Below are 24,197 nucleotides of genomic sequence, written 5' to 3'. Positions count from 1 at the left end.
AAACAAAAAAGTTGTTCATACATTAATCGGACACATTTCATATAGAACCGGATGGGGGCTACTTTGGACATTTTTATCTATAACAAAACTGCATTTCAAATTCCAGGGTTATTCAGAAAACTGCTTTGTACCAATACTGTAGCATACTATATCAGACATGATTTTAATATAAATATGCGTTTTAAGATGGTTCTGTGCTACCTTTGGTATTAAGGGCAGCGTGATATTGCTATATAGATAGCCTGAGAAAAAGGGCCATCAATCCATTATTTAGGTGAAACGGTCATTTATAATGTATAATGTTATATTCGATTGTATATGATACGTTGATACATTTTGAATGAATTGGTCAACCCTTTGAAATTTATGAACTGTAAAAACAATGCTTACAGACCAGATGTTCTGATACGTTATGTATATTTTATTGGTTTATTCGATGTTTTTTGGCGCCCTGACAAGCAATAAACGGTCTGTTTGAAAAATAATTTCAACCAAATGAAGGGAAAAGTATTGCTTTATAACAGAGCGTTCATGATTAACAAAATTTTTAATCATGATTAATCATTGATGATTAAAATTCCAATTTTGGTGATTATTGATTATGATTAATGATTAATTTTATTTTTAGGATGATTAAAGATTATGATTAATGATTAAAATTGGTTTTATCTGTGATTATTGATTATGACTAATGATTAAAAATGCCTCATTGATTAAAAATCATGATTAATCATGAATAATCAATCACAAAAAACTGAAAATGATTAAAATATATTTATTGTTTAACATGTTTTTGAAGTTTCAAAGGTAAAAGGTAGCTCTGTCCGGAAGATTTTTGAAAAAAGAATCATAAATTATATTATTTAGAACAGCATTTGAACAAATTTAAATTGAATCTTTTATTTTATATAATGAATCATTTTTGGTGATGAATGATTAATGATTGATTAATATTTTTTCTTATGATTATGATTACTGATTAATGATTAGATTGCAAAAACAGTGTGATTAAGATTAATGATTAATGATTAAATGAGATTTTTTGTGATTATGATTAATGATTTTGATTAATCTTAATCATTAATCATTAATCATGATTAAATTTATGATTATTCATTAACGCTCTGCTTTATAATAGTCCCAAAGACTTCAAACAGATTTGAACCATATTTTGAATTAAAAAAATCCATATTCAAAAGTGTCCAAAGTAGCCCCGAATTTCAAAAGTAGCCCCGCGCAACGGTACTTAAAACAGTTCTTTAAACCGTCTAAAAAAATAATCAATGTTGCATGAATGTCTCCAATCCTCGTTAACAGATTCTATTTAATGTTTCTTCGAAAGACCCATTATGTCGTGAATGTTGTCCATATCTCCGGGCAAGCAATGTTCGTGGAAATAAACTCTCGTTCCTTATTTTCTATCCTAATCGCCCATATTATCTAAGTCTGATTCCCAAAGGTAGAAGCACAAACCGTTTTCTCTCGACGCAGTCGAAAAGTATTCATGGCATCCAAATTGACAATTAGTGTTGTTACCCTACTCTCCGGAGATCATTCCCAGCCGTAATGGAATGTTTATGTAGGACTCTGAGCAGACGACGGCGACGACGATGGACGCCGGCTAGGACGGCGACAGGAGAACGATTAAACCGGGCTTTCCGGATGACTTAATTGCTTCCACGAACCCACAGGTTAGAAACGACCTGCCGCTTTATGAGCGATTAAATCGCCCCGGATGACAATCGGATGAGGAAGCACAAAAAAGCGGGAAAATGGAAATCTTAAAAGGTAGCTACTGTTCCACCACGTACCTGCTTCCGAAACACCATCACCCTGTACAGGGGCATACATTTGCTACCGGAGTCCTGCGAGACGATGGATAAAAAATATGGGTTTTTCTCCGAATCTATTCCCACGTAGTTCTGGTGAACTGCGTCGCTCAACGCCAACGTTAAGACGGCGATGGTAGTTTTCCGTTTCGGCGAGGATGAGGTTTACGATGGGATCCGAAAAGAGGGCGGTATTTTTAGCATGGGAGGAAAAAAAAGGGAAAAATCATCATTTCCTTCCGACGAAGTGGCCAGCATGACTGTGCGTAAATATTCCGTAGGTAGCTAATGTGATGCTTCCGTAACAATACTTACGTTTTCCTAGGAAATACTTGAAGTACCATCTCGTTTGGTGCTCGGGGTTTTCCAGGATGGGTGTACTTGGTGAACCGAAAACCTGCAGTCGGCGTGAAGTTCGATGAACCCGATTTATGGAAGAAAAAAAGGGGGAATAAATGTCATCCTACATAGCTATTATTCAAAAGCGAAATAAGGAGTGTAATTTTGAAAAAAAAAAACAGATAATCACTTCTTCAACGCTAAGCTAAACAATACATATGTTAAACTAAGAAGGTAGATCTTTCTCCATTTTTAACAGTCAATAACGAAGAATGAAATTAAAAACCAATCCATACTTCATCTTTCTCCGCCAGTGATTCACCATTCTCCAGCCGGAAGCGTCGACAGTTCGGGTCCAGCCCGTCGATTTCCGACTGTGGAAGCTGTGGATGACAAAAGAAAATAAGAAAACAATCAGAACAAAGCATTGTTATCCTCTTTGTATTTACTGCACAGTGAAGAAGTTCAGTCTACAATGGGAAGGCGGAAACGAGACTTCTTCCGGCAAACCGATGCGGCAATTATGGCGTAGATCATCGTTAAGTCCTGCTTTGTCGACAGACATAATAGTATCGTCGTCATTCTAGTCTACCGCTTCGAAAAGCGAAAGATAAGCACACTCCACGATAATGATGGGGCGTCCACGAGCAGTTAGACTAGATAGATACCTAATGCCACTACAGTTGCCACTAACTGGGGGCAAAATGTGAATAATTAAAAACATGGTCGTAATTGTGTATGCTCCCCCGCTAACTAAGAGAGTGCTTTTTGGAAGCACATGCTATTCTGTATTTCAGCCAGGTCCTTCATACTGCCATAAAACCAACCAACTCGACAATGTTATGGCTCTTTCTGTTAATTTTATGATTCACATGATATTTTCTATGCAAGAAGATCTGTGCTATCTGTGCCACTGAAGAACTTCACAAGTAGGTATCTGCTCACCGACTTTCCACAATCCGCATGGTAAGCAAACGTGACCTCGATGAATTTCAAATCACCCACTGCTTGATGCCGACTGCCACGCCACGACGCCACCTTCACAGACTGTGGTGCTCAGATTCTGCCCTTGAACTTGCCTTTGCTTTGCCTGCTGAGCTTGTGATGCTGGGCAAAGACAACATGGGAAGAACTTATTGAAAACTTTTCCTGAGATATAAATATTTGCCTCATGCCTTGGCGCCTGGCGGAGTGGCGTGCGGATGTTCTTTTTTGATGCTAACAGGACCATCAACCACGGGGGAGGGCATTTCAATACTGCGCGATGATTTTAAATACGTGCTGCAAGAAGAATAAGTTATGAGAATCCAAGCGAATCAAATTAGTCCAACTTGTTTGGTTTTATTTTCATTGCACTGTGTTACGGAATTTACCCTCCTGGGCCACCCTAGCCTACAAGTTATGCAACACTGTGCCGTTTCACAGTGATCTCCACACAATCTATTATTTTTACACCTAACATGTGCAGTCTCGTAGCCGTGGTGCGGTTAGGATCACCAAGCTTTCAATCGCACCATGCTGTGGGGTGAGGGTTCGATTCCCGCTCCGGGCGATGAGAATCATTTCTTCTGCGTATGTCAGTGGCTTGTTCCGTGTGTCCCTTTTCTAGTGTTAGGTTTCATTCTGACTGTACAGCTTCTGGCTGAAGACGGTGTCCGCGTCTTTTCTAACATCCATGCACCAATGCGTGAACCACTACACCAAAAATGAACATTTCCCAATAACACTCCAACATCCGCATGCACTGTAATTTTCATAGAATGCAAAAACAACATGCCAAATTGTCCGGATATGCCGGAACCGGTTCCAGTAAAGAGAGAGAAAGACTTTCTAGATCCATGTGCTGCTGGTGTGATCATGGCCATGGTGAGACCTGGGGTTCCTCCAGGAACACCTTCTTAAATTCTTCCAGGAATTCCCCAAGGGACTTCTCCAGGAATTTCTACTTCGTGAATTCTTTCATTGACGTCTTGCGGGGTACCGATAGTGATAGTGATTATGGTTTGATCCAAGAAATGCTTCAGAAATTCCTCCCACGATTCTTTCAGAAATTCTTACAGATACTTCTGCAAGAGCGCATCGAAGAGTTCCTCCACGAATCTTCCCATAGTTTCAGTGATTCCATTATGGATTCCTTCAGAGATTGCTTCACGAATTCCTCTAGGGATTTAATCAAAAACTTCTCCGGGAATTTATCCTGGGTGTCTCCTCCAGTGATTCGTACCTTACCTTACCGATCAGGCTAAGGCCGGGGTGGCCTCTGCTGTACATAGTAGCCGAGTGGAATGGCCCATGGCTGTTTGTCTCCACTTCCGCACTCTGCGTAGGGTCCGCAGATCGTCCTCCACTTGGTCGACCCACCTAGCTCGCTGCGCTCCACGTCGTCTTGTACCGGTCGGATGACTCTCGAGAATCATTTTAGTCGGGTTGCTATCCGACATCCTGATGATGTGACCCGCCCACCGTAGCCTCCCGATTTTCGCGGTATGGACGATGGTTGTTTCTCTCAGCACGTGGTTCATTCGCCTTCTCCAAGTCCCGTCCTCCATCTGCACTCCGCCGTAGATGGTACGCAACAGCTTCCGTTCGAAAACTCCAAGGGCGCGTTGGTCCTCTGCACGTAGGGTCCATGTTTCGTGCCCATAGAGGACTACCGGTCTAATCAGCGTTTTGTAGATAGTCAACTTCGTGTTACGGCGAACTTTATTCGATCGTAGAGTTCTGCGGAGTCCAAAGTAAGCACGATTTCCTGCCACAATGCGCCTCTGAATTTCTCTGCTGGTGTCGTTGTCGGCGGTCACCAGTGAGCTCAAGTACACGAATTCTTCAACCGCCTCGATTTCATCAACGTTGACATAAATTCGGGATGGCGGGCGCGGTGATTCCTCCCTGGAGCCCTTTGCTATCATGTATTTTGTCTTCGACACATTAATGACTAATCCGATTCGCCTGGCTTCACTCCTCAGTCGGATGTACGTTTCCGCCATCGTATCAAATATACGAGCTATAATATCAATATCATCAGCGAAACCAAGCAACTGAACGGACTTCGTGAAAATCGTTCCACTCGTGTTTATCCCCGCTCTCCTTATTACACCTTCTAAAGCAATGTTGAACAGCAAGCACGAAAGACCATCACCTTGCCGTAACCCTCTGCGAGATTCGAAGGGACTCGAGAGTGTCCCTGATACTCGAACTACGCGCATCACTCGATCTATCGTCGCCTTGATTAATCGTATCAGTTTATCCGGGAATCCGTATTCGTGCATAATCTGCCATAGCTGTTCTCGATCGATTGTATCATACGCCGATTTGAAATCGATGAACAAGTGATGTGTGGGCACGTTGTATTCGCGGCATTTCTGCAACACCTGGCGGATGGCGAACAACTGGTCCATATCCAGAAATTCTTCTAGGATCTTTTCCAAGAAATCCCTCAGGGATACCTTCAGAAACTAATCCAGGGATTCCACCAGAAATCCTTCCAGGGATTCCTTCTTGAATCCCATCACGGAATTGCTTCAGAAATCGCTCCAAGGATTCCTCATGCAATTCCTCCAGGGATTCTTCTGGGAACTTTTCCTCACCTCCTGGCCTCCTGAAACGCATTGAAACGCCTTGTAATGTTTGTGAAATCTCACCTGAATTACCCGTGAAGCCCACCTGAGCGTATTTTAGCATGTGAAACCCTCTTAGGTCCCTTTCAAACTTCCTTAAACGCCCTGAATTTCCAAGAAACGCATCAAAATGCATTGAAATGCCTTGAAACGCCTCTAAAATCCAGTGGAACCCCCGTGAAACTCACTTGGGTGGCCCCCTAAAACCCGCCTTAATCCTCCTGAAGCGCCCGGAAACGCATTGATTCGCCTCTGAAACCCCCCAAGAGGCCCAGTAAAAGTCATGTGATAGGTTTAGAAGCCCCTAAAACCCTCTGAAACCTTCAGAAACGCCTTAACCCTTTGGAGCCAAAGGGGTCATATATGACCCCAACATAGAAACGGCTGTATAAATTCACCCATTCGATAAAACAGAATACAGTCTTCGACAAAGTTGTTGCAAATTGAGTCCTCTATTAGGAAAAAAAATGAGAATATTTGTATTTGGGACTTCATTGATAACCTAGAACATCCTGAACACCATGAAATTTGAAAAAACGAAATTGACACACCAGTTGTTCTAAAAGCTGAACTTGGATGTGGGTTACGTTTATATGTATTCATTTAGCCTTCGTCAAGAATATCAAAAGGTGCTTTATATTCTGTGATGTTCTAGGTGTTCCAAACTGGTCCTATAGAGAAGCCCTTCAAATCTACATGAGTAATTTTATGTATTTTCGCCACAAATAATAGCATTGCAAAATCTACTGGGATCCGTGAAGCTCCTGACATCAACAATGTCATTTATATATACTATAGGGATATTCCAGGTTAGCCAAACTACCTTCGAGTTCAGAACTTCAGATCTACACTCGTAACAGTAGCCATATCTGTTATACTGAGTAACGTTGCATAATCAACCGCAGTTACTGGAGCAATCTGAAGTTCACTAACTTATTATAAACCTTTGGGACATTCAGGGTCGTCCAAACTGTTTTATAATGAAGTCCTTCAAGTCTACAAGAAAAACTGTAAGTGTTTTCGCCATAAATAATAGTATTGCATAATCTGCTAGGATCCGCGAAGCTATTGATATATCAAATGTCATTTAGAGGCACTACAGGGATATTCCAGGTAAGCCAAACCACTTTGGAGTTCAGGACTTCAGGTCTACACTCGTAATAGCATCCATATCTGTTATACTGAGTACCGCTGCATAACCAACCACAGTAACTGAAGTCTACTAGCTTATTATAAACCTTTAAGACATTCAGGGTCGTCAAAACTGTTCTATAATGAAGTCCTTCAAATCTACAAGAATAACTTTAAGAGTTTTCGCCATAAATAACTGCATAGCATAGTCTGCTGAGATCCGTGAAGCTCTTGAAACCTCAAATGTCATTTAGAGACACTATGGGAATGTTCCAGGTTATCCAAACTATCTTTGAGTTCAAAAATTCAGGTCTACACTCGTAATATCAGCTATATCTGACATACTGAGTAACGTTTAATAATCAATCGCGGTGACTGGACCAATCTGAAGTTCAATATATATTATTATGAACCTTTGAGACATTGAGGGTCGTCCAAACTATTCAGAAGTTTAGCTCTTCATAGTAACAGTAGTTATTCTCACAATGAACTTTAAACTGTAATCTGTTATCCCCCTGGCATTTCAAGATACTGTTGAGATATTGCAGATCAACAACACTACTCCGAAGACCATAACTTTAGGTCTACTTTTGTGATAATAGCATCCTTACTGTTATGAAGCTTAGTTGATGAAAACAACCACTGTAACTTTCAGAAGACTTACTGGACATGATAGGTTACAAATCGTAGCTTTGTATAATGGAAGAAGTTACCGTTACACCCGCAGTCCTTAGGATCTAAGCTTAAGAACAGTTTGGATGACCTAGGATATCTCGATTGATCTGATATTGTCTATTAATATTTTAGAAGACTTACTGGTCATAATATTATGAAAGAAGTTACCGTTACACCCGTTGACTTTAGGATCTAAACTCAAGAAATGTTTGGATGACCTGGGATATGCCGACTGATCTGATATTGTCTATTGCCTTTTCAGAAGAGTTGAAAGATTGAAAGTTTACAAATCGTAGCTTTGTATAATGGAAGAAATTACCGTTACAACCGCAGTCCTTAGGATCTAAGCTCAAGAACAGTTTGGATAACCTAGGATATCTCGACTGATCTGATATTATCTATTAATATTTTAGAAGACTTACTGGTCAGAATAGATTACAAATCGTAGCTTTGTATTATGAAAGAAGTTACCGTTACACCCGTTGACTTTAGGATCTAAACTCAAGAACTGTTTGGATGACCTGGGATATGCCGACTGATCTGATATTGTCTATTAATATTAACCTTTCAGAAGATTTACTGAACATGATAGATTACAACTCGTAGCTTTGTATAATGAAAGAAGTTACCGTTATCTTCGCAGACTTAAGGATCTACACTCAAGATCAGTTTGGATGACCTAGGATATCCTGCTGATCTGATAACCTCTATAAACCTTTCAGAATGCTTAATGGACATGATACATTACAAATCGCAGCTTTGTTTAATAAAAGAAGTTATCGTTACACCCGCAGACTTTAGGACCTAAACACAAGAACAATTTGGATGACCTAGGATATCCCGACTTATCTGATGTTGTCTATTGACCTTTCAGAAGACTTACTGGACATGAAAGTTTATAAATCACAGCTCTGTATAATGAAAGAAGTTATCGTTACACCCGTAGACTTCAGGATGTAAACTCAAGAACAGTTCGGATGACCTAGGATATCCCGACTGATCTGATATTGTCTATTAACCTTTCTGAAGACTTATTGGACATGATAGATTACAAATCGTAGCTTTGTATAATGAAAGAAGTTACCGTTACACCCGTAGATTTTAGAATATAAACTCAAGAACAGTTTGGATGACCTAGGATATCCCGACTGATCTGATAATGTCTGTTGAACTTTCAGAAGACTTACTGGATATGATAGACTACAAATCGTAACTTTGTATAATGAAAGAAGTTACCGTTAGACCCATAGACTTAAAGATCTAAACTCAAGAATAGTTTGGATGACCTAGGATATCCAGAAAAAATATTCTTCATAATATTCTACCGTTCTTGTAAAAATTCCGGCTTCAAAGGGTTAAAACGCTTTCAGCCAGTGCTTGAATCTAGGAGAATATGAAATATACGACCAGTTATCAGCGCCAGCAACCACTACGAAGGAACACGCAAAGAGAGCGAAGAAAAACCGAACCAACTGCGACTGTTGTCCCTCAGTTGGCTGGTGAAGCAAACATACTAGTGATCATTCATGTTCACTTGCTGCGGCGAGTGTTGTTATTATTACTATTATTAACGACACTTTACCATTATTGTGGCATTCTTGTCATTCGGCGAGTGTGAAGATGCGGAAATGATTTACAAACTCAAAACTTAAAAAAAATCATACTGTTGGTAGGCTGAGCGTACCAGTTATCGCCAGCTTGAAAACTGTCTAAATTTCTACTATGGCCAAATTTCGAACCACTTCGTCGCTATTATAATCGGTTTAATTTGAGTTTATGTCATTTGCACTGTAATAACGGGATAAAAATCAAATATATTTATTGCCATATCCCCCAATTACAGGTTTGCATAGTTTTTTCGTCTGTTTAGTCTATGCTTTGTGTGATGTAAACTGTTTTAATAACTGCCCATACAACCAGCAATCGTATAAGATGTTGCATGAGATGATAAAGTGGAGGCCATATGCGTGCATGTCTCCATTTAGGCGCATGTAAAATGTACGCATATCGTCTCCACCTTAACATCTTATGCAACATCTTTTACGATCACTGGTTGACTAGGTGAGCCATTGCTTCTATTTGCATGTGTGCAAACAAACTTCTGTTTACGTTGCATGTGGGATTTACCACAACAAGTTGACCAAAAATTGGACAAAAACCGTAAAACTTGAAAAAGTTTTATCTGTCGCATATTTTTTATTTCCGATTTATGAAGATTTATGAAGCAAGAAATCAAAATTATGAAGATTTATGAAGCAAGAAATCAAAATTTGAAAAATAGTTCTTCTAAATGTGGAACAAGAATTATTGTTTTGTTGGGAAATTTAAAACTTTTTTTTGAAGACTTCATTTTTTTTGCGCTTCGTTCCAAAAGGGACGTAAGCCGATGAAGAGAAAGGTTCAGAGAGCCACCACGCTGCTGAACAATCGTTTCTATTATAGACATACAGCCATTCCATAGAAAAACGATATAGTGCATCTCCGATTGTCGTGAAACTTGGTGGGCTTGTAGTTCTCCGGAAATAATTAGACCCGTATTTTTTTTATTTCGTCATTAGGGTGACCAATTTTCATATAGGGTGGTCCTAAAAATTAAGGTTTTTCAAAACTAAAAATTTTCAAAAAATCGTAACTTTTGAACCAGTTAACCGATTTTAAGCTTCTTTTTTTGCTTGAAAGCTATTGAATTGTAGTTTTCAGGAAAAATACGTTAAAGGGGCTTAAATGTAAAGAGTACTGTAAAATATGCAAATATATTAGTTTTTTCACGTTTTCATGGTCTCGGGACCAAAGAGGTACCCTGGTTTTATATTTTTATCAGAAAATTCAGGAAATTTGGCGTAACATATAAAAAAATCAGAGATGTATGTTTTTTAGTTTTTGAGATATGATTTTTTGAAAATAAAAGGTCAAATTTTCCCATACAAGACACTCTTTTAAATTTGATTATATTTTGATAATTAAAAAAAAAGAAAATCGCGTTAAGTACTGTTCCTTGAGTCGAGTCAAGTACAAGACACTGAAGACGACCTTACAGTTGAGGTCGAAATACGTATCTGTCAAAGGATGCAAATTCTTAGTGGAATTCAAAGGAACAGTACTTAACGCGATTTTCTTTTTATTTACAGATATTCCCCTAACAAGCCCAGGTTAATCATCATTATATTTTGATTGCTTATAATATTTTGGATACCAAAACCACCAGGAATCACTATAAAAAGCAATACTATGCATAGTTTTATGAGAATTTGCAATTTCGAGCAATTTTAGAGTAGCTAGTACTAAAATATATGACTCTCTACATTCAAAAAATCATATCTCAAAAACAAAACAGCATACATTTCTGATTTTTTGATATGTTACGCCAAAAAACTACAGTTTAATAGCTTTCAAACAAAAAAAAAAGAAGTTTAAAAACGGTCAAATGGTTCAAAAGCTACGATTTTTTGAAAATTTTTAGTTTTCAAAAACCTTGATTGGACCACCCTCACGGTGTGTCTAAAACCGTTATTAACAAAATAAAATACCCATCTAAGCGGTACCCACCATTCGAAAGATATAGTATCCAGGTATTATCTCTGAAATTTTGGAAATGTTTCATCGAGGGAATTAATAGTTTGAGCGATTTGAAATTTTAGGACGATTTTCAATGAAATTCTCTTTGAACTATTAATATTCAATCGTGATTGTACATATCACAATCGTGGCCATTAATCTGTCCCTGTTTAGAATTCAACATTCGAAACGTATGGTATTTCAGTATTCCTACTGAAAATTTGAGATCATTTTATCTACGAAATCAAAAGTTATCGTGAATTGAATTCATAATCCAAATCCATAGGTTTTTACAGTATTTAAGGTACCCCGGGGCAAGTGGGACCTAAAAAAATGCTAGTTTGGTTTTGTCAAGCCAAAAAATTCTAAACATAAATAATTTTATAATTCCAATGGTTCTGAAAAACATTGTCGGTATATATCTTCTTATTAACGGGCATTGAAACTGTTTCAAAATTTTTAAATTCTGTATATTATGCATATGATGAAAAGTGGATCAGATCTTCATTTACACCGTATCACGGGGCAAGTAGGACCTATTCGGTTTTTTTGTAATAATGGCTTAATATAGTTGCTGCATATATGTAAGGTAGTATAAATTATAAATATCTTATGCGAATAACTATGTTTAGCGATTTATGTTGGAAAAGTTTTGTGGTATCGTGCATAAATTACGTAACACATATAATAACGAATGACTGAGAAAAAAAAATGATTTAACTCTAGCAGCTCGTGCAAAACAAATTGATTTTATTTATACAAAAAGTGCCCTGAGGTTAAATGCCGAAAGATTTCCAAACTTGCTTTTCATATTACGTATTTGATGAAACTTACCAAAAGATTTTTCAAGATTTACAGATGTTATGTTTACCCTAACGTAATTTTACTATCATTAAAGAAAGATGTTTAAATCGTGAACTTTGAATAAGTCGTTTTCCATTTTTTTTTCATACTCTATGACCGGCTCCTTAATATTCAGAAAAAACTCACTATGCAGCAAACAACGAAAAAAAAAATAAAAGAATTTGAAAAAGTATGAGAAATAGATGTTTTCGGTTCTACCCAAGACTTTACCATTTCAAACAATAGCTTCATCATCAGAACAGAAGTAATTAAGTGTAATTCAACGATTGTTTACTTAAGACGCCGATATTTACTTCACTTTTGTGTAAATTTCGACTTAGGCTGAAGAAAGCGAGATCAAACTATGAAGTTGTGTTAGTTCACTCTCATAGGTCTCACTTGCCCCAGATGCTGAAATGCACTGGGGCAAGTTAGAGCAGTTAACTAAAGGTAATAAATGAAAATAAATTACAGCTTTTTCGCTTAAAATAATTTGCAAGCACTCCAAAGATTATCCTGAAACCGAAAAAGTTTTACTTTATTTGTTATTTTATTTTTAAACTACGAATGTAGTAGAGTACGTTAATCTCACTTAGTGAATTGAAAATTACATATGATCAACAATAACATGTATGGACTCTTTATGATGAGAACAATGGTAATTTTTTAATTCAAAGTATCCGTTGGTGTGATACCTATGTTTTCTATGAAGAATGTTTGCCTTAAAACTAAAAAATAAAAAAAAATATAGCTGTAGGTCTCACTTGCTCCGAATTCTCACTTGCCCCGGGGTACCTTATAGCAACTAAACAGTTACTATTTACTACAAATAACCATAACCAATTCAAATGCAGGCTGTTGTAGTCAATCAGAGCATTCAACAGCTGGTTGAAAAAGGATTTAGATGTCTGGAGTGTACGATATCTCTCCCATGTTTCTGAAAAATTGCTGGGAACGCTCTCAGTAGCTTGCTCTCCGAACACACCAAGAGATTTTCCAGTATGTATCATCTCAGACCAGCAACTGGAACTGCAAAATTTGAAACTTTGAGAAATTGGGCAAATTAAGGGTCTCCCATATCGTTCCAAACCTAGTCTTCAACGTGGTATAGTCTGGATCCAATTTATCTATGAAACACGCTCTGTAGATGTCTTTGTAAAATTTTAATGCCTGAAATATAATTATTATTAAACCAACATAGTTAATAAAACGCTTACATTTAAAAGATCGTGTAGCTTAGGACCTCCTTCAAGAACCATCAAAGCGTCCATTAAATTGTGACATGCTTTTCCTGTGAAGCCATACGTTCGTTGCTGATGTCACAAAACAGCCATCATGGACCACAACTGCTTTTTTGGCGGCATTGTACAATGCGTTCCAAGAGTTATGTACAAAGCAGGTTGGGAAGTGGCAGTCAATATCAACTCCTGATCCATACCGTTAACTAGGGGCTCATGGAGTTTCGCTTACAAACCTAGATGTTTCGCGTGCAAGTAAGATGACAACGGTACTTCACCATGCCGTAAGGATAATAAAAATTGCTCAACAATTTGCCTTAATTGCTGACTCGCTTCTACACATTACAAAAAATGCTGCTTTCCCTTCTCAATTTCTGGAAGGCATTGTTACAGATCCGCTAGACGTCCTATGACCATTCATATACCACGTTGATTGCAAAGTTTGTATCAATTTTCTAAAAGTTTCATATTTAACGGTTCCACGTTAAGCAGTTCTGAGAATACACTGAGAAATCTCTTGGTGTGTTTAGAGAGCAAGCTACTGAGACCATTCTCAGCGATTTTGCCGAAACATGGGAGAGATATTGTTCGTCCAAGACATCGAAATCCCCTTTCATCCAACTATTGAATGCTGTGATTGTAGTGGGCATTTGAACTGATTTTGGTTATTTGTTGTAAATGTTAACCGTTTATTTGCCATAAATACTGTAAAAACCTATGGATATGGACTATAAAATCAATTCACGATAACTTTTGATTTCATAGATAAAATGTTCTTAAATTTTCAGTAAGAATACTCGAACACCATACGTTTTGAATGTTGAATTTCAAATTTATGAGGGACTGGTTGATGACCACGATCGTGATACAACCACGATTGAATATTAATAGTTCAAGGAGAATTTCATTGAAAATCGCCCTAAAATTTCAATTCGTTCAAACTATCAATTCCCTCGATGAAACATTTCCAAAATTTCAGAGATGATACCTGGATACTATATCTTTCGAATGGTGGGTACCGCTTAGGTGGGTATTTTATTTTGTTAATAACGGTTTTAGACACACCGTGCCCTATATGAAAATTCTTCACCCTAATGAGGAAATAAAAAAATACGGGTCTAATTATTTCCGAAGAACTACAAGCCCACCAAGTTTCACGACAATCGGAGATGCACTATATCGTTTTTCTATGGAATGGCTGCATATTGCTACCCAGGGCTTGAAAAGTGTTGAACAAAGAGAAACAAATTTTGCTTCGTTTGTGGAAAAAACGCTTCATTTTTCAAGACCTGCCATCAGCTATTTTTTAGTTCTGTGTCAAATTTTCAGTTCAATCGGGTCATATAACTATGATATAGATCTTCAAAAATAGCTCTTTTGTATAAAATCAGAACATTTGCTATATTATGCTAAGCCATTTTTTTACGTTCGATACATTTGGCGTTAAATTACCCCTATACTACTTGGGAAGTGATCAATGAGCATTACCTCAGTTATCAACTGAGAGCTCTGTTTGCCATTAAGCTTTTTTCCATTCATTTATCGTAAGCAATAGGAAGATATCCTCAGCATAATTTTGCTGATAACAACTGTATTAGGCCTAAAGTACAATCAACATTGTGATTGACAATATCAGTTCTAACACCTTCGAACAGTTGCGCTTTTTAATAGATAAATAAAAATTTTCCATGGAAATATTCCACACATTTACAACCATGTCAGAAGTTCACCGTTTACATCGCACCATTTCCCAAAGCATAACTACTGACAAGCCACAATAAACTTACAAGCTTTGCAACATCACCGCACGATGTGTAACCGGCATAAAGTGCAACGAAGCTCTCTCTATATCCAACCTCACTGCAATTTGTGCTAAATCTTGCAAAACGTTAGATGTAGATGCGATGATGCTGGTTGATAAGCTCCGGGAAAGTGTTAAATCAAGTTAGGTTTGATGTTCTGGCATCATCCTTCCACCCGCTCGGTTGACTCCGTTATGAAGTGTGCAAAGTAGGTATTTGCTGTTGCAAGTGCACTGACTGGTGGTTGAATCTTTTCGAAGTAACAAGATGCAAAGCGAAGGGTAAATAAGAGAAAAGTTGTACGGATAATTCTTGAAGATCGTCTGCCTCTCCCCTCTCATATCTTATGATTGTAAGAGGCGTGCATCATTTAACGCACAACTGTAAAGCACTTTTCAATTACTGCCGTAGGCCGATTCTATCAAAAGTGCTAAATTTTCAATGTTGTAACATGGAATTTTTTTTTTTTATCTGTATTAACGAGATTTTTAGCCCTAGGCTAGTTCATCTCGGGACCCACGCTTTACTTCCCTTCCGAAGGAAGAACTCACATTTTGCGAGTTTGTCGGGAGTGGGATTCGATCCCAGGTCCTCGGCGTGATAGTCAAGTGTTCTAACCACCACACCAGGTCCGCTCCAACATGGAATTGTCTATCTGTCGGAGGTACACATTTCATATTCCTGTCATGTTTTCAACGTTTCACTCGTATAAATTGTAAGGCACTCCACGTCATCTACCTACATACCATTCTGTGAAAGGTATTTTGTTGAATACGCAATTGCATCCGTGTGTACAATATAAGAAATCGTGCTTCACTCTGACGCATCATCACAAGTTGAGTGAAATTGTAGGTATCCAGTATCCACTGACAGATGCATAAGCATATAGCTTCGAAGAAAAAGCGTGCGTGGGAAAAATGTGTTCTTACGAAGGCACCAGCATCCATTGCAGATATCAAATGCAAAGGTAGGAGAATGTGGTTTAAAAATTTAAGGAAGTCACTAAATTCAAGTTTATGTTAGATAGATCACACAATTACTACATCCTTAAATTTATCCATCGAAATGATATTTTCTTTTTAAAATTTTAAATTGAAGGATGATGTAAAATAAACATAAATAGAAATACTGAAGAAGCATTATTTAACGACATTTAGTATGCAGAACTGAACACAACTGCCGCTATGTGTTGTGAGAGTTTTATCGTATGGACGCTTCTCGTTCTGAGTTTTTTCGTCTTACTATCACGTTTTAAGCATAGAGTAAATAACTACGTACATAGCTCAACATGAGCTCGTCTGCTACTTTCTAGGTATCAGTAGGTCGGTTCCAGAGGCACGTTCTCCTTCATTTGGGAAATTTGTGCTATCGCCATGAACATGAGCCATCATTTACCTAAGGGAGAAGGGAAGGAAAAAAATGATGGGACAGGGAAAAGGACAGGTGAGGGAATAGGATCGCCAAACAAGTCAAAAACAACAGAACATCCTTCCTGAATCTTTAGATTCAGGTTTCTGAAGTCAGTTTAATGAGTGTTCACCGAGTACTCGGAAACGAAGTTGCGTAGTAACCGCGGTAAATATTTTTTTTTTATGAAATCTTGCGTGAAAGTCTAGAAAACTCGTTAGTCCATGTGTAGGGGGATTAGGGGCATAATGGACAACCGGGGCGAAATGGACACCCCTGTTTTTGCCGAAACCGTTGATTTTTATGTCACACTTTTAATGCATAAGTGTAAAGGAACAAGTCATGGTTCAATTTTTCAAAAGTACCATTTATATTGCTCCAAAATAACCAAAATATCATTGAAATTGAAATATGTTTTCCATATGGTGATATTCTTATAATTTTGAAGCAGCAGCAAATAAGGTATTACGAGTGTTGGAGTGTGTCCATCATAAAAACAAGTGAATTGTTACCTTATCTACAGGTATACGAAAATTTAGCAATGGATGAATTATTTTATTTTTGATCAGAATTTACTTAAAATAGCAATTTTAATGTTGTAGTCGATTCGGGGCGAAATGAACACCTGCAATTACGAATGGATGTACGCGCATTGCATACTGTTAGGCGGTTCAAAGAGTTTGGATAAAACCAATCCAATTATTTTAGCCTAAAGTTTATTTAATTAACTTTGATGTTATGTAAACTCGTCTAAGATGTAGTATTATATCTGTGGCATTGATCTCCGTAGGCAGATTACTTAACTGATCGATGTAATCAAATAATTAGCATAAAATATGCAGGGGTGTCCATTATGCCCCGATGGGTGTCCATTTCGCCCCGTACCTTTGCTGCCAGCCCTAAAAAACACACGATTTAAAATTCGTTATTTCTTCGCTATAAAGACATTCTACCTGCTGTAAATGATTGAAATACGTAGGAAATAAGCTAAAGCTATAAGTCAACTGATAATATGTCAAGTTTTTAACTGTTATACAGTCCTAATATGCTCATTTGCTTAGGGTGTCCATTATGGCCCTAATACCCATACTATCTAAACATTTTATGAACGTATAATATTTTGCCAGTTCTCTTTTATAATATGGTTACGTTGCCTTCAGAGGGTAGGGGGGCTCAGGCTTGTATGAAAAAAACCACATGTCAAAAAGTTCGATGGGCACCCTTCTTCTTCTATATGATGCCACGATGCTAAACTCGGTTGAAGTTTGTATGGGAAGACATTGTTTGTTTGCATTTTTCTCTTGAAAGGTTCTTATATTTATTTAACCACGTAATCGATTCTAAAAAAAATATAGCCGAAAAAAGAGTGTAAAGTTCTGTGACATATGATGCACATAATTGGAGCGTGAGATATCACTGAATTTTACATGACATATCATGTAAAAGTCATAAAATATGTAAGTGTTTGGTTCGTTAATTGATTGTGTTGAAGGGATTTTGTATTTGTATTTGCGGAAATGTGTTAAGGACAGGTATATTTTGTGTTGGATATTCAGGTTTTTCCCTTGCTGACCCACCTGGCATACTAGTAGGGCACTAGTAGGCGAAACCACCCTGGCTACCACCACCTACCAGCTTCAGAAACCCACCACCAGAGGTCTGCAAGCGACCCATTCAGGTGGCCATTAGGAGGGCGAAATAGGGGCCATTACAACAAACCCGAATGAAAGGGTAATGACCGATGGCTCAGGTCAAGAACCTTGAAGGCCAATACTGAAATTCCACTTGCTTACTTGCCTAAAGACTATCCTAGAGATTAGTTAGAAGAAAAGTTTAAAGCTGTGAGCAAATTTAGTAAGACAGAAGTTATAGTGGAAAGAGTGGAAAGAGAGGAGGAAGAAGTGATCTGAAAGTGGACATCAGGTAACGGCCATGGACCACTATTTTTCTATTACCGTGGTTTGACCATTCCATTCACAACAGGACCCCGCCGTTTTTGGTATAGAAACCACTATATTTCTATTACCGCCCGACACTGTCCTAGTACCCCATTTCGGCTGAATCCGGCATCGTTGTTGGCCGAAGACCGATCCGCCATTATCGGTAGCCTAGGACGTGTAGGAGGGTCCCAGGAAGCTGCAGTGTGAACCCCTAGAGCCATCGCGGAAGCTGAAAGTGGCCAGACGTGGCCGAAGCCGTGAAACACGCGAGAATGATATCGGCGGCCATTGCCAGGCTGCGAGGAAAGCGTGGTCAGGAGGTTGGTGAGGAGCAAAGGGGCACCGACGAAGAAATGAAAAAGGTCAGATTAGTACATAAGAAAGTGAGAGAAAGTGAAAGATAAGGAGTGTGTGTGTGTGTTTGTGTGTGATCCAACTAACCCCCACTGTCCGGCAGTGGTATTATGGAAGAAAGTTTTCTGCAATATCATTTTGATGCTTTTGCAAAAAACTTTAGTCCGGGAGTTAGAAGGTGATAGCTCTATTGCAGATTCAGAGACCCATTTCAGAATGGCTGGAGAGACACGTCCATTCAGAAGTCACTTTCACTTACAATAAGCCCCGCATGTGTACATTACCGTTATCATTTGGATAATGATAATACAAACACACTTCATGATTCAAAGAGAATCTTCGAAACTGGCGCGTATTTAGTTCATTTTGTTGTAGTAAAAGTAATCGGAACATTCTCACCGGAATCCATCCAATCCAAGGTAGCGCTGTCATCACCAAGGCAACGTCTTTATTGTGCAGTCAGGCTTCCTCTTCGTCTCGCCACCGTTGCGCTTGCAGTCAGTCATCATTTGAACACACGTCACTTTAGCTCCCACGAAATTATGAATGTTGAGTCATACGGGATGATTCTCTAATCCCTTGCGAACCGCTGATGGCATGGTGGTAGTTTAATAGCCACATATGTACGTAAAAAACACGGAACAAAACTGCAGTCATGAGGAATGAAAAACTACTGGAAGGCGTAGCGCCATTGACCGCTCTATGTGAAAACGCGAAATAAACGGCACATTCCTACACTCTCGAAACGAATTTCAGCACCGTTTCCGAACCCGAACTACTTTAGGGGCTGTCCATTAATTACGTAAGGGTTTGTGGAGGGAGGGGGGTGGGTTTGAGAAACCTTACGCGCCATACAAAAATTTTTGGGTTCTCATACAGAAAATCTTACAAGGGGGGGAGGGGGTGTCAGAAAATCGCTAAAATTCCCTTACGTAATTATGGACAGCCCCTTAGCAGTGGCATTCAAACACACACACAATCTTTGAAACCCCCCGCTATCGCACGAGTTATTTGGAAATGATGATTATTTTCGAAATCAACAAATCCACTATTGAAATTTTCACAGAACAAGCACTCTTTCACACGCGGAAGCTATCCGGATGGCGTAGCACCGGCCAAACCGTCGGCAGAATCACAAAAAAAATTGGCGAAGGTGAAAGAAACGCAACGAGCAAAACAAAACACGTCTGCACGCGGCTACGCCTACTGCGCTCTGAATTTTTCAGAGAAAGTGAAAGATAAGGAGTAGGCCAAAATTGTCTCATAATAAAGGTTAAGAAAGATAGAATAAAGTGAGAGTTTTGACTAGTGAAGTGCTTGAGGTTTTCCTGGGTCTAGTGTGAAATTTCCCTGTCCCGCGATAAATTAACGGTAAGCGTGCCGACCCTGAGGCAGTTGAGTCGGGGAGTCTCTTGGACGCTCCCGATTGGCTGAGCCGATACTTACAAATATCATGTAAACTTTCATTATATGTCCTGTAATTTAGCATGGCTCTGAGTATTTACATGACATATATAACACAAATTCACATTATATTTCATGTAAACCATCATAACAAAAAGTTTACATGACTAAAATGAAGTTTACATGACGTGTAAATCTCATTATTTTTATCTGTGTAGAATACGCCCAAAATCTTAATCGAAGACCGCAACGTGATAAGTAAAAGCCATAGCCAAGACAGTTCATGCCCATCCAGTGAGATCGTTTTGCTATTGTCATTCCTTCACATGTTAAATGTTAGGCGCCACCAGATGATCAACAACTTTTCTAACAACCTTTAGATGGCTTTGCGGTCTTCGACAGAGTTTTTCGGCACATGTAAGGCTACAGCGTAGAAGCATCAGTTTTGACCAGCCGGGTGTTTTGGCCGTAGAACGTTATTCGGCCTGTTGCGATCTTAACCAGCAAAAAATTTGCTCTTATATGCCGATTTTAGCTTTTTATTTTGCCACTGCCATGAGAAATACACGTCGTTGATCGAAATGAAAATCAAAGCTTATAGTATGGCTAAAACTGATGCAGTGCTTCTATTTTGGCACTTTTAATAGAAAAATCAAGTATTAGCTTGATTTCTTAATTTATTCTATAAAGTATAGATGGAAACCTTGCGCGGTTAGGGTTATCAAGCTTGGTGCGATTAGACCATGCTATGGGGTGGGGGTTCGATTCCCGCTCCGGGCGATGAAACTTTTCGCGGAAATAGTCTTTTCTCTGTATCAACTGGTACATGATCCGTGTGTCCATTGTCTAGTGTTAAGTTTCGTTCAATCTGTACAGCCGCTTGCTGCCCGTATCTTTTTTGTTTAAAGAAATGAGAAGGGTGCTTATCAAACTTTATGACATGTGGTATTTTGAACAACACTTTTAGAGGGATTATGATTTATTTCTTAAATCATATCGTGGATTATCGTGGATTAGTAGTAATAGTAATTGATAGTTTAGTTGAAGAAATTGTTTCTTGAATCTTAACCAAATCAAATAATTTACAATAACGGCTACGCCACCATATTTAATCATGTAGCATAAAAGATGTATCTCTTACGTTACGAATTTAAATATGCAAAATAAATTAAGAATAAAATATCATGGCTACTGAAAACCAAAAAGCATCTACAATATCAAAATTCGCAATTTTAAAGCCATTAGTTTTAGTTAAAAAAAATTTAGCTATGAAACGGATTCTGTTACTCCAGTGTACGTCATTGTGTTTATCGTATGTCGGTCCATAGATTTAGATCACGCTGAAGCGGAAGAATTTTTTCCGTATCCTGAACACACAAATCAGCTCGGTTGCTGCTTTACACGGTTCCGGATCATTAGGCCGAATTTAATATGGCCGAATGCCGTTTGGCCAGCAGTTTTAACGCCAGCTGATCCCTGAATCGTAAAAGTAGAAAGAATAGCCTATGATTAAAAGAAGGAAACATATCTAATATGTAATTATTTTGGCAGTTGGAATGTCAAAAAATCCTCTGAATTCCTTAGATCTTAATGCAGCCAAACGACCCATTCGGCCAAATGGCCTTCGCAGGGCTGTTCGGGCTCGTTTAGAGGTTAACCATCAATGTTAACTGCTATTCCCGATCAGCCTAGATAGCTGTGTAGTGTCGGTAGCGGTTGTCTCAATTGTCTAAGAATAACACTATGGATCACCTGTTCCGGGCGTAAAAGTCCACCAAACAGGGAACCCCAATCCAAGGTGTCAGGTGACCCGTGCTGTGATGGTTGAGGGGGTTTAAAATATAATCGATCTTTAACGGAGCCTGTAACGTAGGTAGATCACCTTTTTGTGTTGCGTTACGGTTAAAGATCTACCAAACCGAACCCTAGTGACATCCGGTTTGTCAAGTTGGGGTAATGTGTTTTGGTAATAAGGATTCATGGTACAAAGTCCTTGTTACTGGTGACAGTTTCTAAAATTGCATTTATTCTGCCTTGCTGATAGTTAAAGACTCGGACTTTGCCCACCCGAGACTACACTTGATGTTAGGAAAACAAACATGCTTTACGTATTTAATTGCGTACTAACCTATTAAGGACTGTTAAGTTCTGGTAATTCAAGGACTCACGTGAATTCTTATTGCAGAACACATTCTCTAATTTGACAAAGTTTTGCAACTAGCCTAAAGCCCCGGGTTTTTCTTTGTTGTCCTGGAACTAAACTAGAAGCAAGACATGGATGGGGCTAGAGTTCCGATGCATGGATAAATATCAGTACCACCGTTTTGTTTTTCTCAGAAATAAAATCAATTGTGTTTGATTAGGAGCGCACTTTCACTGAGGTTTAAATCTCTATGAAAACGGTACCTTTTCTTCGCATTAGATTCCTTCAACCTCTGAGGTAACAAAACAAGAACTGTACAGAAATCGATGCTTCATTGTCTCTCAATGACAATGGAGTAGTACGACATGCACTAAATACTAAGGATACGCGAAAAATTATTCAATCGAGCCCAAATTTGTACCAATGGTGCACATATAATAGGTTGACAAACAGTCAAAATTTGAGACCCATGTAACACACTTGTCACCGAAGAGTCACGGCGGCGCAGGTTTTTGTTGCGCAGAAGTCACTGTGACTTACTTCGAACAAGTATACACTTACTTGCTAGAAGTAAGTCACAATGACTTCTACGCAACAAAAACCTGCGCCGCCGTAATTCTTCGGTGACAACTGTGTTACTTGGGGATTTTTTGAAGCACTCTATGAAAAGTTACAGCATGTTGATTTTTTTTGTGGGAGAAAAAAAGTTGCCTGTAACAAACATTTTGGCCATCCCCTGTAGCTCTAACGGACTCGAAATCTCGGATATCGGCTAACGGCAACTCATAATGGACCCTCCCAATCGGACTAGAGAAGGAACAAGAGCCACACATCAACATCCTCGTGATCATCATTCTATCATGGACAGGGATAGAAAAGCGACAGCAGCGAAAAGGCAACCAGTTCGATATAGTAGAATTAGAAAAGAATGCATTTAGGCGCTGTACAAAGTGTAAGAGCAGCTGCCAATTGGCTCACGTAGTGCCCTAGTGAACAAAAGAGTTGTAAATTAGGTTAAGTGATTGAAAAATAAAACTGGGAGTTTTTACTATTTGACGCTTTTGTATACGCATTCCATTAGGCAGGTTTAAAGAAGTCAGGCAAATTTCCGTTTGGCAGACATCGGCCAAGATTTGAAACCAGAAACACATTCTCAGTATGGTACTGTTGAAGTGTTGAAAACCCTTTTAGTACGTCAATTTGGACTCTTCGTCATAATCGAATTTACACCTCGCCTTTTACTCCAATTACCAAGTGTTCATAGCACATTACCTATAAATAATTACAATTTCGCAACAAGCTATCGAATTGTTTCCAGTATAGAATGTAACAAGCCCGTAGCAACAATGACACCCATACATTGCCCCATCAATATTAAATGATTTGACCTAGTGTCCCCTTGGTGCTCGATCGGACGGGCTGGCTGAGCCGACCCGTACCCGGTTGCCACCGCTCCGGCTGTCTGACTGGCTGTATGTAGTCATCGTCCCATCGGTGAATATGTTAAATTAATTGCAATTTATTGAATCTTGATTTCACCGCTTTTGCGCTCCCGCAAAGTTCGATATGCGGTCAGTCAGTATAAAACCCTTGGCTGGAGACGAGGCTGCGCTTTTACTCGTTCAGTCGTCAATCGGTCGCTGCCTTACTGACGGTGATACGCGTGTGCTGTGTCGTTTGTCGGTTTCAATTGATTAGAGCAAATCGTTCTGTCGTTTTACCGGGTCTGTAGGATTGTCTATTTGTTGACTGTGATAACGGCAGTGAACGCATTTGGTTCACTGACCATTGATATTTTTGCCTGCGTTGGTGTACTGCCGGACCCTTCCGGGAAGGGTAGTAATAGAAGTTTGAAAATGCCGAGTGCGTGGTCGGCTGGTAGCAGAAATGGACAGCGGCATTCAGAGGGTAATGTTACGC

General features: G+C 38.9%; 1 protein-coding gene across 6 annotated transcripts in view; it reads right to left on the bottom strand.

The window, feature by feature from the left end:
- LOC115263581 (GTPase-activating Rap/Ran-GAP domain-like protein 3) overlaps positions 1 to 24,197 on the bottom strand; it is a 598,953-nt gene that overhangs the window by 64,858 nt on the left and 509,898 nt on the right. For all 6 annotated transcript variants that reach the window (XM_062855941.1, XM_062855940.1, XM_029866830.2 and 3 more), the window contains 3 exons: positions 2,465 to 2,551; positions 2,145 to 2,226; positions 1,812 to 1,930 (listed from right to left, as the gene is read on the bottom strand). In XM_062855941.1, the coding sequence (XP_062711925.1) occupies positions 1,812 to 1,930; positions 2,145 to 2,226; positions 2,465 to 2,551 (288 nt within the window). The remainder of the gene's footprint in view (positions 1 to 1,811; positions 1,931 to 2,144; positions 2,227 to 2,464; positions 2,552 to 24,197) is intronic.

Source organism: Aedes albopictus, chromosome 3 (genome assembly GCF_035046485.1).
Source record: "Aedes albopictus strain Foshan chromosome 3, AalbF5, whole genome shotgun sequence".
NCBI lineage: Eukaryota > Metazoa > Arthropoda > Insecta > Diptera > Culicidae > Aedes > Aedes albopictus.
Note: the sequence above shows the minus strand (reverse complement) of the source record. Positions and strands in the feature narration are given on the sequence as shown.